This window comes from Perca fluviatilis, chromosome 20 (assembly GCF_010015445.1).
Source record: "Perca fluviatilis chromosome 20, GENO_Pfluv_1.0, whole genome shotgun sequence".
Taxonomy (NCBI): Eukaryota; Metazoa; Chordata; class Actinopteri; order Perciformes; family Percidae; genus Perca; species Perca fluviatilis.
Genome location: NC_053131.1, coordinates 34904855 through 34919340, shown reverse-complemented (window position 1 = coordinate 34919340; position 14486 = coordinate 34904855). Strand labels below are relative to the sequence as shown.

The window sequence follows — 14486 nt, the reverse complement described above, 5'->3', positions numbered from 1 at the left end:
TCAAAATACCCAAATAACAATGATTTACATTACACAGCTCAGAGGATCAGACTCTGTAAAAAACAAACTCCAAACAACCATCAGGGCTCATTCATGTTTATAAAGGAGTTCCTCAGGGAACCTTCCTGGATCCTCCACAGTTTCAGTTTCAAGATATGTTTAAGGTGTGTACCTGTGTTTTCTGTCTTCAGATCTTCCAGCTGTTTCTCGCTGTCACTCAGTCTGACCTCCAGCTCTAAAGAGAACACAGTTTAAGGTTAATTTAGGTTAATAAAGGTGTCCCCCAGGGAGAGACTTCCGGTGAGCTGCGCAAAGGAGTAGTCACTTTATTCCTCGCTTCCACCCTTTTCTTTTGCCCCTCTTTTTACAGTTTAGCCAAAGCGCGGCTGCAACTAGCCACTAATATCTAACTATACTGGCACAGCATTACGCCAAGTTGGGAGGATGTCCAACAAGTCGAAAGAAGAAGACCAAGAGAAGATGTTGGCACCACGATCCACGCTAACGCTATGCTAGCCAAGCACAAGGCCTTGCACTCTTGGCTGAGTTCACAATTTTTTTCCAAGCTGAATTCAACACTGCGTTTTCCAAACTCGAGGCGAGGCTAGATGACATCCAGACTACTGTGAAGGTGTCCCCCAGGGAAACGTATTGGATCCTCCACAGTTTCAGTCTGAAAATATGTTTAAGGTTTGTACCTGTGTTTTCTGTCTTCAGATCTTCCAGCTGTTTCTCACCGACACTCAGTCTGACCTCCAGAGCTGAACAGGAAACAGTAAATATCTGATCAGTCTGTCAGTCTGGACTCCATCAAAGAAAGATCATCAGTCTAGGGTTAATTCCAGGTTTATAAAGCCGTTCCTGGAAACCATGGTGGATACTCTGTGTTTTGATTTTGTTTTCATTGAGCTAAAAACTTTGACTCAGCTCCAAAGTCTATCATTTTGAATGAAGGTCTTAGCTAATGTATTTATATATAATAACACACTACTATAAATCTATATATAAGCCTCTTCCCGACCAAGTAGTTACAGGAACGTAGTTATAGGAACAGTCCACTTCTAAACAGTTCTACTAACTACTCTCCCCAAAAACTGTTTTTTCCATTTGCATTCACACTGGCCAAGTGGTCGTATAGGAACTGACCTTTTGTTATTATAACACAGCCATCTAACCACCACTATGTGGAAAAGGGAAATGACCCTGCCCTGAAGTAGGAGCTGAAAGAGTTACAGGAACTGCAGCCAGAGGAGCTTAATAATCCCCAAATTGTTCCAGTTGGAACATGAGAAACAACGTTATGTTCTAGGAACTGCAAAAATCACTCCATAGGAAAGCAGCTATTATTAGATGAAGTCCTGGGCTTAATATTTATATATATATATATATATATATATATATATATATATATATATATATATATATATATGAAACCTTCAGAGTATTACCTGTGTTTTCTGTCTTCAGATCTTCCAGCTGTTTCTCACTGTCACTCAGTCTGACCTCCAGCTCTAAAGAGAAAACTGTAAATATCTGATTAATTAATACCTAATTACCACTTGTGTTGATGAAAATAATAAAGTAACTATAAGTCTACCGGTGGTGTTGTTGTGTCCGTCTGTCAGTCTGGACTCCATCAAAGAAAGTTGATCAGACTGAACTAAAAAACACAAAATCAAAACATAAAGAGGGAATTTAATCATCTGTATCATCAGGATGATGGAGTTCCTCAGGGAACCTTACTGGATCCTCCACAATTTCAGTTTGAAGAAGCACCACATGCACAAATAAATTAGTTTCCACTTTATTCAGATAACATTTATTAATCTGAAGTTAGTTTGAAACCTTCAGAGTGTTACCTGTGTTTTCTGTCTTCAGATCTTCCAGCTGTTTCTCGCTGTCACTCAGTCTGACCTCCAGCTCTAAAGAGAACACAGTTTAAGGTTAATTTAGGTTAATAAAGGTGTCCCCCAGGGAGAGACTTCCGGTGAGCTGCGCAAAGGAGTAGTCACTTTATTCCTCGCTTCCACCCTTTTCATCTTTAACCGTCTTTACAGTTCAGCCAAAGCGCTGCAACTAGCCACTAATATCTAACTATACTCGGCAGCATTACGCCAAGTTGGGAGGATGTCCAACAAGTCGAAGAAAGAAGACCAAGAGAAGATGTTGAGCGCCGCAATATCCACGCTAACCGCTATGCTAGCCAAGCACAAGGCCCCCCCCCTTGCTGGCCGCTGAGTTCACAATTTTTTCCAAGCTGAATTCAACACTGCGTTTTCCAAACTCGTCGAGGCGCGTAGATGACATCCAGACTACTGTGAAGGTGTCCCCCAGGGAAACGTATTGGATCCTCCACAGTTTCAGTCTGAAAATATGTTTAAGGTTTGTACCTGTGTTTTCTGTCTTCAGATCTTCCAGCTGTTTCTCACCGACACTCAGTCTGACCTCCAGAGCTGAACAGGAAACAGTAAATATCTGATCAGTCTGTCAGTCTGGACTCCATCAAAGAAAGATCATCAGTCTAGGGTTAATTCAGGTTTATAAAGGAGTTCCTCAGGGAACCATGGTGGATACTCCGAAGTTTGATTTTGTTTTTCATTGAGCTAAAAACTTTGACTCAGCTCCAAAGTCTATCATTTTGAATGAAGGTCTTAGCTAATGTATTTATATATAATAACACACTACTATAAATCTATATATAAGCCTCTTCCCGACCAAGTAGTTACAGGAACGTAGTTATAGGAACAGTCCACTTCTAAACAGTTCTACTAACTACTCTCCCCAAAAACTGTTTTTTCCATTTGCATTCACACTGGCCAAGTGGTCGTATAGGAACTGACCTTTTGTTATTATAACACAGCCATCTAACCACCACTATGTGGAAAAGGGAAATGACCCTGCCCTGAAGTAGGAGCTGAAAGAGTTACAGGAACTGCAGCCAGAGGAGCTTAATAATCCCCAAATTGTTCCAGTTGGAACATGAGAAACAACGTTATGTTCTAGGAACTGCAAAAATCACTCCATAGGAAAGCAGCTATTATTAGATGAAGTCCTGGGCTTAATATTTATATTTATATATATATATATATATATATATATATATATATATATATATATATATATATAATATATGAAACCTTCAGAGTATTGCCTGTGTCTTCTGTTCTTCAGATCTTCCTTGCTTTTCACTGTCACTCAGTCTGACCTCCAGCTCTAAAGAGAAAACTGTAAATATCTGATTAATTAATACCTAATTACCACTTGTGTTGATGAAATTAAGTCACCGGTGGTGTTGTTGTGTCCGTCTGTCAGTCTGGACTCCATCAAAGAAAGTTGATCAGACTGAACTAAAAAACACAAAATCAAAACATAAAGAGGGAATTTAATCATCTGTATCATCAGGATGATGGAGTTCCTCAGGGAACCTTACTGGATCCTCCACAATTTCAGTTTGAAGAAGCACCACATGCACAAATAAATTAGTTTCCACTTTATTCAGATAACATTTATTAATCTGAAGTTAGTTTGAAACCTTCAGAGTGTTACCTGTGTTTTCTGTCTTCAGATCTTCCAGCGCTGTTTCACGCTCAGTCTGACCTCCAGCTCTAAAGAGAACACAGTTTAAGGTTAATTTAGGTTAATAAAGGTGTCCCCCGGGAGGGGAGAATCTTCGGTAGCTGCGCAAAGGAGTAGTTTCTTTATCCCTGCTTCCACCCTTTTTCATCTTTAACCCTCTTTTACAGTTCAGCCAAAGCGCTGCAACTAGCCACTAATATCTAACTATACTCGGCAGCATTACGCCAAGTTGGGAGGATGTCCAACAAGTCGAAGAAAGAAGACCAAGAGAAGATGTTGAGCGCCGCAATATCCACGCTAACCGCTATGCTAGCCAAGCACAAGGCCTTGCACTCTTGGCTGAGTTCACAATTTTTTTCCAAGCTGAATTCAACACTGCGTTTTCCAAACTCGAGGCGAGGCTAGATGACATCCAGACTACTGTGAAGGTGTCCCCCAGGGAAACGTATTGGATCCTCCACAGTTTCAGTCTGAAAATATGTTTAAGGTTTACTTGTGTTTTCTGTCTTCAGATCTTCCAGCTGTTTCTCACCCGACACTCAGTCTGACCCCAGAGCTGAACAGGAAACAGTAAATATCTGATCAGTCTGTCAGTCTGGACTCCATCAAAGAAAGATCATCAGTCTAGGGTTAATTCAGGTTTATAAAGGAGTTCCTCAGGGAACCATGGTGGATACTCCGAAGTTTGATTTTGTTTTTCATTGAGCTAAAAACTTTGACTCAGCTCCAAAGTCTATCATTTTGAATGAAGGTCTTAGCTAATGTATTTATATATAATAACACACTACTATAAATCTATATATAAGCCTCTTCCCGACCAAGTAGTTACAGGAACGTAGTTATAGGAACAGTCCACTTCTAAACAGTTCACAAACATTTTTCCACAAAAAACTGTTTTTTTTGCATTCATCACTGGCACGCCAAGTGGTCGTATAGGAACTGACCTTTTGTTATTATAACACAGCCATCTAACCACCACTATGTGGAAAAAAAAGAAGCCCTGCCCCCCCGCAAGTAGGAGCTGAAAGAGTTACAGGAACTGCAGCCAGAGGAGCTTAATAATCCCCAAATTGTTCCAGTTGGAACATGAGAAACAACGTTATGTTCTAGGAACTGCAAAAATCACTCCATAGGATTATTAGCAGCTATTATTAGATGAAGTCCTGGGCTTAATATTTATATTTATATATATATATATATATATATATATATATATATAATATATATATATGAAACCTTCAGAGTATTACCTGTGTTTTCTGTCTTCAGATTTTCCAGCTGTTTCTCACTGTCACTCAGTCTGACCTCCAGCTCTAAAGAGAAAACTGTAAATATCTGATTAATTAATACCTAATTACCACTTGTGTTGATGAAAATAATAAAGTAAATATAAGTCTACCGGTGGTGTTGTTGTGTCTGTCTGTCAGTCTGGACTCCATCAAAGAAAGTTGATCAGACTGAACTAAAAAACACAAAATCAAAACATAAAGAGGGAATTTAATCATCTGTATCATCAGGATGATGGAGTTCCTCAGGGAACCTTACTGGATCCTCCACAATTTCAGTTTGAAGAAGCACCACATGCACAAATAAATTAGTTTCCACTTTATTCAGATAACATTTATTAATCTGAAGTTAGTTTGAAACCTTCAGAGTGTTACCTGTGTTTTCTGTCTTCAGATCTTCCGCAGTTTCTCGCTGTCACTCAGTCTGACCTCCAGCTCTAAAAAGAACACAGTTTAAGGTTAATTTAGGTTAATAAAAGGGTCCCCCCCAGGGGGAGACTTCCGGTGAGCTGCGCAGAGGAGGTAGTCACTTTATTCCTCGCTTCCACCCTTTTCATCTTTAACCGTCTTTACAGTTCAGCCAAAGCGCTGCAACTAGCCACTAATATCTAACTATACTCGGCAGCATTACGCCAAGTTGGGAGGATGTCCAACAAGTCGAAGAAAGAAGACCAAGAGAAGATGTTGAGCGCCGCAATATCCACGCTAACCGCTATGCTAGCCAAGCACAAGGCCTTTCACTCTTGGCTGAGTTCACAATTTTTTTCCAAGCTGAATTCAACACTGCGTTTTCCAAACTCGAGGCGAGGCTAGATGACATCCAGACTACTGTGAAGGTGTCCCCCAGGGAAACGTATTGGATCCTCCACAGTTTCAGTCTGAAAATATGTTTAAGGTTTGTACCTGTGTTTTCTGTCTTCAGATCTTCCAGCTGTTTCTCACCGACACTCAGTCTGACCTCCAGAGCTGAACAGGAAACAGTAAATATCTGATCAATCTGTCAGTCTGGACTCCATCAAAGAAAGATGATCAGTCTAGGGTTAATTTAGGTTTATAAAGGAGTTCCTCAGGGAACCATGGTGGATACTCCGAAGTTTCATTTTGTTTTTCATTGAGCTAAAACTTTGACTCAGCTCCAAAGTCTATCATTTTGAATGAAGGTCTTAGCTAATGTATTTATATATCAATCAATCAATCAATCAATTTATTTATATATAGCACGCTTAAAAACAACCATGGTTGACCAAGGTGCTTCACAGGTTAAAACAACAACAAATTACTGCTCATACATTTTATACAACAATAAAACATGTGTAATATACCTATATATATATATATATATATAGGTATATTACACATATATATGTATATATATAATAACACACTACTATAAATCTATATATAAGCCTCTTCCCGACCAAGTAGTTACAGGAACGTAGTTATAGGAACAGTCCACTTCTAAACAGTTCTACTAACTACTCTCCCCCAAAACAGGTTTTGCCATTTGCATTCACAATGGCCAAGTGGTCGTATAGGAACTGACCTTTTGTTATTATAACACAGCCATCTAACCACCACTATGTGGAAAAGGGAAAAGACCCTGCCCTGAAGTAGGAGCTGAAAGAGTTACAGGAACTGCAGCCAGAGGAGCTTAATAATCCCCAAATTGATCCAGTTGGAACATGAGAAACAACGTTATGTTCTAGGAACTGCAAAAATCACTCCATCAGAAAGCAGCTATTATTAGATGAAGTCCTGGGCTTAATATATATATATATATATATATATATATATATATATATATATATATATATATATATATATATATATATATATATATTTGAAACCTTCACAGAATATATATATATATATATATATATATATATATATATTTGAAACCTTCACAGTATTACCTGTGTTTTCTGTCTTCAGATCTTCCAGCTGTTTCTCACCGTCACTCAGTCTGACCTCCAGCTCTAAAGAGAAAACTGTAAATATCTGATTAATTAATACCTAATTACTACTTGTGTTGATGAAAATAATAAAGTAAATATAAGTCTACCTGTAGTGTTGTTGTGTCTGTCTGTCAGTCTGGACTCCATCAAAGAAAGTTGATCAGACTGAACTAAAAAACACAAAATCAAAACATAAAGAGGGAATTTAATCATCTGTATTATCAGGATGATGAAGGAGTTCCTCAGGGAACCTTACTGGATCCTCCACAATTTCAGTTTGAAGAAGCACTACATGCACAGTTTGAGCTCAAATAAATTAGTTTCCACTTTATTCAGATAACATTTATTAATCTGAAGTTAGTTTGAAACCTTCAGAGTGTTACCTTTGTTTTCTGTCTTCAGATCTTCCAGCTGTTTCTCGCTGTCACTCAGTCTGACCTCCAGCTCTAAAGAGAAAACAGTTCAGGGTTACTTTAGGTTTATAAAGGAGTTCCTCAGGGAACCTTCCTGGATCCGCCACAGTTTCAGTTTCAAGATATGTTTAAGGTTTGTACCTGTGTTTTCTGTCTTCAGATCTTCCAGCTGTTTCTCACTAACACTCAGTCTGACCTCCAGCTCTAAAGAGAGAACAGTTTAGGGTAAATTTAGGTTTATAAAGGAGTCCCTCAGGGAAATGTATTGGATCCTCCACAGTTTCAGTCTAAAGATATGTTTAAAGGAACATGCCGATTATTGGGACCTTAGCTTATTCACCGGATCCCCCAGAGTTAGATAAGTAGCAGCTGCTTTGCCTTTCTGAGAATATAGTTCCCAGTTTGTATACGGTTAGAAGATGGCTGTGTGTCATGTGACCTTGTTATTTGTACATGCTGTGACTATACTAATCACAACATGTAAATAGGAAAATGTTGGCGTTATTTTGTCACTTATTGGGAGCAGTAGGCTAGATGGAGCCGGTTACCTCCAGGAACTGTGCTAAGCTAGGCTAGATGGAGCTGGTTACCTCCAGGTTCTGTGCTAAGCTAGGCTAGCGGTGGGTGCTAGTGTATGTATGGACTTATCTAACCCTGGGGGATACGGGGAATAAGACAAAGTCCCAATAAGTCGGCGTGTTCCTTTAAGGGTTGTACCTGTGTTTTCTGTCTTCAGATCTTGAAGCTGTTTCTCACTGTCACGTAATCTGACCTCCAGCTCTAAAGAGAAAACAGTAAGTATCTGATTAATAATAACTAATTTCTACTAATTAGTGTTGATACTAATATTAAATATAAAAATAAGTCAACCTGTAGTGTTCTTGTGTGTGATATTCAGTCTGGACTCCAACGAGGAAAGCTGTTCAGACTGAACTGAGTTTTCTGTCTTCAGATCTTCCAGCTGTTTCTCACCGACACTCTGTCTGACCTCCAGAGCTGAACAGGAAACAGTAAATATCTGATCAATCTGTCAGTCTGGACTCCATCAGAGAAAGATGATCAGTCTAGGGTTAATTCAGGTTTATAAAGGAGTTCCTCAGGGAACCATAGTGGATCCTCTGAAGTTTCTTTTTGTTTTTCATTGAGCTAAAAACTTTGACTCTGCTCCAAAGTCTTTATCACTTTGTATGAAGGTCATAGCTAATATATTTATATATAATAACACACTACTATAAATCTATATATAAGCCTCTTCTCGACCAAGTAGTTACAGGAACGTAGTTATAGGAACAGTCCATTTCTAAACAGTTCTACTAACTACTCTCCCCCAAAACAGGTTTTGCCATTTGCATTCACAATGGCCAAGTGGTTGTACAGAAACTGACCTTTTGCTATTATAACACAGCCATCTAACCACCACTATGTGGAAAAGGGCAAAGGGAAAAGACCCTGCCCTGAAGTAGGAGCTGAAAGAATTACACAAACTGCGGCCAGAGGAGCTTAATAATCCCCAAATTGGTCCAGTTGGAACATGAGAAAAAACATTTTGTTCTAGGAACTGCAAAAATCACTCTGTCGGAAGGCGGCTATTATTAGATGAAGTCCTGGGCTGAATATTTTTATATATTAATATATATATTATATAAATAGTTTGAAACCTTCAGAGTGTTACCTGAGTTTTCTGTCTTCAGATCTTCCAGCTGTTTCTCACTGTCACTCAGTCTGACCTCCAGCTCTAAAGAGAAAACTGTAAATATCTGATTAATTAATACCTAATTACCACTTGTGTTGATGAAAATAATAAAGTAAATATAAGTCTACCGGTAGTGTTGTTGTGTCTGTCTGTCAGTCTGGACTCCATCAAAGAAAGTTGATCAGACTGAACTAAAAAACACAAAATCAAAACATAAAGAGGGAATTTAATCATCTGTATTATCAGGATGATGAAGGAGTGCCTCAGGGAACCTTACTGGATCCTCCACAATTTCAGTTTGAAGAAGCACTACATGCACAGTTTGAGCTCAAATAAATTAGTTTCCACTTTATTCAGATAACATTTATTAATCTGAAGTTAGTTTGAAACCTTCAGAGTGTTACCTTTGTTTTCTGTCTTCAGATCTTCCAGCTGTTTCTCGCTGTCACTCAGTCTGACCTCCAGCTCTAAAGAGAAAACAGTTCAGGGTTACTTTAGGTTTATAAAGGAGTTCCTCAGGGAACCTTCCTGGATCCGCCACAGTTTCAGTTTCAAGATATGTTTAAGGTTTGTACCTGTGTTTTCTGTCTTCAGATCTTCCAGCTGTTTCTCACTAACACTCAGTCTGACCTCCAGCTCTAAAGAGAGAACAGTTTAGGGTAAATTTAGGTTTATAAAGGAGTCCCTCAGGGAAATGTATTGGATCCTCCACAGTTTCAGTCTAAAGATATGTTTAGAGGAACATGCCGATTATTGGGACCTTAGCTTATTCACCGCATCCCCCAGAGTTAGATAAGTAGCAGCTGCTTTGCCTTTCTGAGAATATAGTTCCCAGTTTGTATACGGTTAGAAGATGGCTGTGTGTCATGTGACCTTGTTATTTGTACATGCTGTGACTATACTAACCACAACATGTAAATAGGAAAATGTTGGCGTTATTTTGTCACTTATTGGGAGCAGTAGGTTAGATGGAGCCGGGTACCTCCAGGATCTGTGCTAAGCTAGGCTAGCGGTGGGTGCTAGTGTATGTATGGACTTATCTAACCCTGGGGGATACGGGGAATAAGACAAAGTCCCAATAAGTCGGCGTGTTCCTTTAAGGGTTGTACCTGTGTTTTCTGTCTTCAGATCTTGAAGCTGTTTCTCACTGTCACGTAATCTGACCTCCAGCTCTAAAGAGAAAACAGTAAGTATCTGATTAATAATAATTAATTTCTACTAATTAGTGTTGATACTAATATTAAATATAAAAATAAGTCAACCTGTAGTGTTCTTGTGTGTGATATTCAGTCTGGACTCCAACGAGGAAAGCTGTTCAGACTGAACTGAGTTTTCTGTCTTCAGATCTTCCAGCTGTTTCTCACCGACACTCAGTCTGACCTCCAGAGCTGAACAGGAAACAGTAAATATCTGATCAATCTGTCAGTCTGGACTCCATCAAAGAAAGATGATCAGTCTAGGGTTAATTCAGGTTTATATGTTATGGGGCAGCTGTCCTTCCCTGTCCCGAGTGTGTGTTCTCTCCCCTTTCCCTTTTGTTTCTGTCTGTTGTGTTTCAGACTCTACCTAGAAGTAGGTCAAGGGGCGTGGCTTCACGAAAGTAGGTCAAGGGGCGTGGCCATTCGATCCATTCTACCTGCACAGATGCTGCCTATTCCTCGAATAACCTCTGCAGTACATATACCCGGGCTGATCTCACCATTGGCGCCAGATCATTACATACATCCACCAGTGTGGAAACTTGGCTCAGTGTACTTTGTTCGTTTCTAGTATTCTTGTTATTCCTAGTGCTCCTGTAAATTCCCTGTTTCTCCGTGCAGACCCCGCTTCAAGACCTGCTGCATTCGCTGCTGCATTGTCTGCTGTTCTGCCTGCTCCTCACCGGTCTGGCTTTGCCTCCTCCATGATCGGATTCAACAGAGAGACAGTTTGGATTCTCCGCTGCCTGCCCGGCTCTAGCCTCGGTCCAGTCCTGGAGTTATCAAGCCCCGTTCCTTCTGTCCTTGATTATTCTAAGTACAGACTCTTATTAAACATCTTGAAATGGTTACTCTGTGTCTCATGTGGTATCTCTGTGTTCTGGGTCAGAACCGCAATCGTAAACTTATAAAGGAGTTCCTTAGGGAAACGTATTGGATCCTCTACAGTTTGAGTTTGAAGATATGTTTAAGGTTTGTACCTGTGTTTTCTGTCTTCATATCTTCCAGCTGTTTCTCACTAACACTCAGTCTGACCTCCAGCTCTAAAGAGAAAACAGTAAGTATCTGATTAATTAATAACTAATTACCACTTACACATACAAATATTAAATATAAAAATAAGTCAACCTGTAGTGTTCTTGTGTGTGATATTCAGTCTGCACTCCAACCAGGAAAGCTGTTTAGACTGAACTGAGTTTTCTGTCTTCAGATCTTCCAGCTGTTTCTCACCGACACTCAGTCTGACCTCCAGAGCTGAACAGGAAACAGTAAATATCTGATCAATCTGTCAGTCTGGACTCCATCAAAGAAAGATGATCAGTCTAGGGTTAATTCAGGTTTATAAAGGAGTTCCTCAGGGAACCATGTTGGATCCTCCACAGTTTAAGTAAGAGGATATGTTTAAAGTTCTCATATTATGCTGTTTGGCTTTTTCCCTTTCCTTTATAGTGTTACAACTCTTTTTGTGCAGGTTATAGGTTTAAGAAGTGAAAAAGCCCAAAGTCCCCCCCAAAGGGACTTACCATCTCCAACTAAAAAACACTGTTCACCAACTGCTCCAAACAGCTCTATTGTAGTCCAGCCTTTACTTCAGAGACAAACGTGGGTCACTTTATAACACACGTTATAATGCTCACCTAGCTGCTAGCATGGCATGCCCTCATACTCTGCTTCTGACTGGCTAGTAGTCCTTACCTAGGTACTGTCAGGGCACGCCCTCATACTCTGCTTCTGACTGGCTAGTAGTCCTTACCTAGGTACTGTCAGGGCACGCCCTCATACTCTGCTTCTGACTGGCTAGTAGTCCTTACCTAGCTACTGTCAGGGCACGCCCTCATACTCTGCTTCTGACTGGCTAGTAGTCCTTACCTAGGTACTGTCAGGGCACGCCCTTATACTCTGCTTCTGACTGGCTAGTAGTCCTTACCTAGTTACTGAGCATGTGCGACTCCCAACAAAGATAGAATAGAAGTGAGATGACAAAAATATGGTTTTTGAAAATTAAAACACATAAACCTGTTCTGGTACAACCTCTAAATACAATTATGAACCTGAAAATGAGCATAATATGAGCACTTTAAGGGTTGGACCTGTGTTTTCTGCCTTCAGATCTTCCAGCTGTTTCTCACTAACACTCAGATAAAACAGTTTAGGGTTAATTTAGGTTTATAAAGGAGATCCTCAGGGAAACGTAATGGAGCCTCTAAAGTTTCTTTCTGAAGATGTTTTTTCTTTGAGCTCCAAACATTTTTGCACTTTGTATGAATGTCATAGTTGAATAAAACATAAATATATTATATAAATCTATATTTATTTTGAAACCTTCAGAGTGTTACCTGAGTTTTCTGCCTTCAGATCTTCCAGCTGTTTCTCGTTGTCACTCAGTCTGACCTCCAGCTCTAAAGAGAAAACATTTCAGGGTAGGGATGCACCGATCCGACTTTTTCAGTCCCGATACCGATACCGATGCCTGGGCTTTGTGTATCTGTTGATACCCGTTACCAATCCCATACCTTTGTTGAATTAATAATACACTGAATACCTTTCTTCCACCATGTGGAAGAGACTAAAGGCACCAGACTTTTCCTAACTAAACATTACTTTCCTAACTAAGACAAAATAACATACATGTAATGTATTGAATTCTTATTTATTTGTACACTCAACTCTTCCAGGATGTGACACACGTGTGACAGAGGAGAAAAAACTAACAAAACTGGATCGGCCCGTGGATCTGTTTATTTTTCCGATTTCTGATCCAGCTATTTTGTCAATATCGGGACTGATATCCAAAAATCAATCAGACAGCTGCAGCTGATTCAGAACACTGCTGCTCGAGTCCTCACTAAGACCAAGAAAGTGGATCACATCACTCCAGTTCTGAAGTCTCTACACTGGCTTCCAGTGCCTCAAAGAATTGATTTCAAAATACTTTTACTGGTTTATAAATCACTAAACGGTTTAGGGCCAAAATACATTTCTGATCTGCTACTACATTATGACCCACCCAGACCTCTCAGGTGGTCTGGGACAGGTCTACTTGTTGTCCCCAGAGTCAGAACTAAACAGGGGGAAGCAGCGTTCAGTTTTTATGCTCCACATATCTGGAACAAACTCCCAGAAACCTGTAGGTCCGCTCCAACTCTGTTATTTTAAATCTAAGCTAAAGACCTATCTTTTTGATGTTGCTTTTCTTTAAATAATCTATTTTATTAACTTTAATTTCTTATACTGCACTGTAACTTTTATTCTTATACTGCACTATCAATTTTATTCTTGTCTTTTAATGTTTTTAATTTGTTTATTAATGTTTTAAAATTGTTTTTAATTGTTTTCTTACTGCTCTTTAATGTTTTATGTAAAGCACTTTGAATTGCCCTGTTGCTGAAATGTGCTATACAAATAAAGCTGCCTTGCCTTGCCTTAGTATCGGATTGGTGCACCCCTATTTCAGGGTTCATTCACACTTATTAAAAGGAGTTCCTCTGGGAACCATGTTGGATCCTCCAATTCTGAAGATATGTTTAAGGTGTGTACCTGAGCTTTCTGTCTTCAGATCTTCCAGCTGTTTCTCATCGTCACTCAGTCTGACCTCCAGAGCTGAACAGGAAATGATTCATGTTTTATTTAACAGTTTAATTAATGATGCATTGAAAGTAGCTTTGAAGAGTTGATGATGTTACCTGCTAGGTTCATACTAAGTTAAGTATGGGACTAATATGGGACTAAATTAAGTATGGGACAAATATGGGACTTAAGTATGGGACTAATATGGGACCTCCAGCTCTAAACAGTAAATATCTGATTAATTAATACCTAATTACCACTTGTGTTGATGAAAATAATAAAGTAAATATAAGTCTACCTGTAGTGTTGTTGTGTCCGTCTGTCAGTCTGGACTCCATCAAAGAAAGTTGATCAGACTGAACTGAAAACACAAAATCAAAAATAAAAAGGGAATTTAATCATCTGTATCATCAGGATGATGAAGGAGTTCCTCAGGGAACCTTACTGGATCCTCCACAGTTTCAGTTTGAAGAAGCACTACATGCACAGTTTGAGCTCAAATAAATTATTTTCCACTTTATTCAGATAACATTTAATAATCTGAAGTTAGTTTGAAACCTTCAGAGTATTACCTGTGTTTTCTGTCTTCAGATCTTCCAGCTGTGTCTCATCGTCACTCAGTCTGACCTCCATAGCTGAACAGGAAAGGATTCATGTTTTATTTAACAGTTTAATTAATGATGAACTGAAAGTAGCATTGAAGAGTTGATGATGTTACCTGCTAGGTTCATACTAAATTAAATATGGGACTAATATGGGACTAAGTATTTCATTTAATTTTTTCATTTAATTTATTT

The 14486-nt window shown here is 39.2% G+C and overlaps 1 protein-coding gene and 1 long non-coding RNA gene across 2 annotated transcripts in view; both read right to left on the bottom strand.

Annotated features, from left to right (window-relative positions):
• Positions 1-14486, bottom strand: part of LOC120548735 (putative leucine-rich repeat-containing protein DDB_G0290503) — a 48527-nt gene that overhangs the window by 21819 nt on the left and 12222 nt on the right. Inside the window, exons 9-10 of the mRNA XM_039785173.1 lie at positions 14262-14324; positions 13988-14050 (exon numbers count right to left, since the gene is read on the bottom strand). Coding sequence (XP_039641107.1) covers positions 13988-14050; positions 14262-14324 — 126 coding nt within the window. The remainder of the gene's footprint in view (positions 1-13987; positions 14051-14261; positions 14325-14486) is intronic.
• On the bottom strand, positions 3187-3575 carry LOC120548736. Its single transcript, XR_005637268.1, has 3 exons — positions 3547-3575; positions 3285-3347; positions 3187-3225 (listed from the first exon to the last, which is right to left on the bottom strand). It is a non-coding gene; the product is annotated as an uncharacterized LOC120548736 (long non-coding RNA).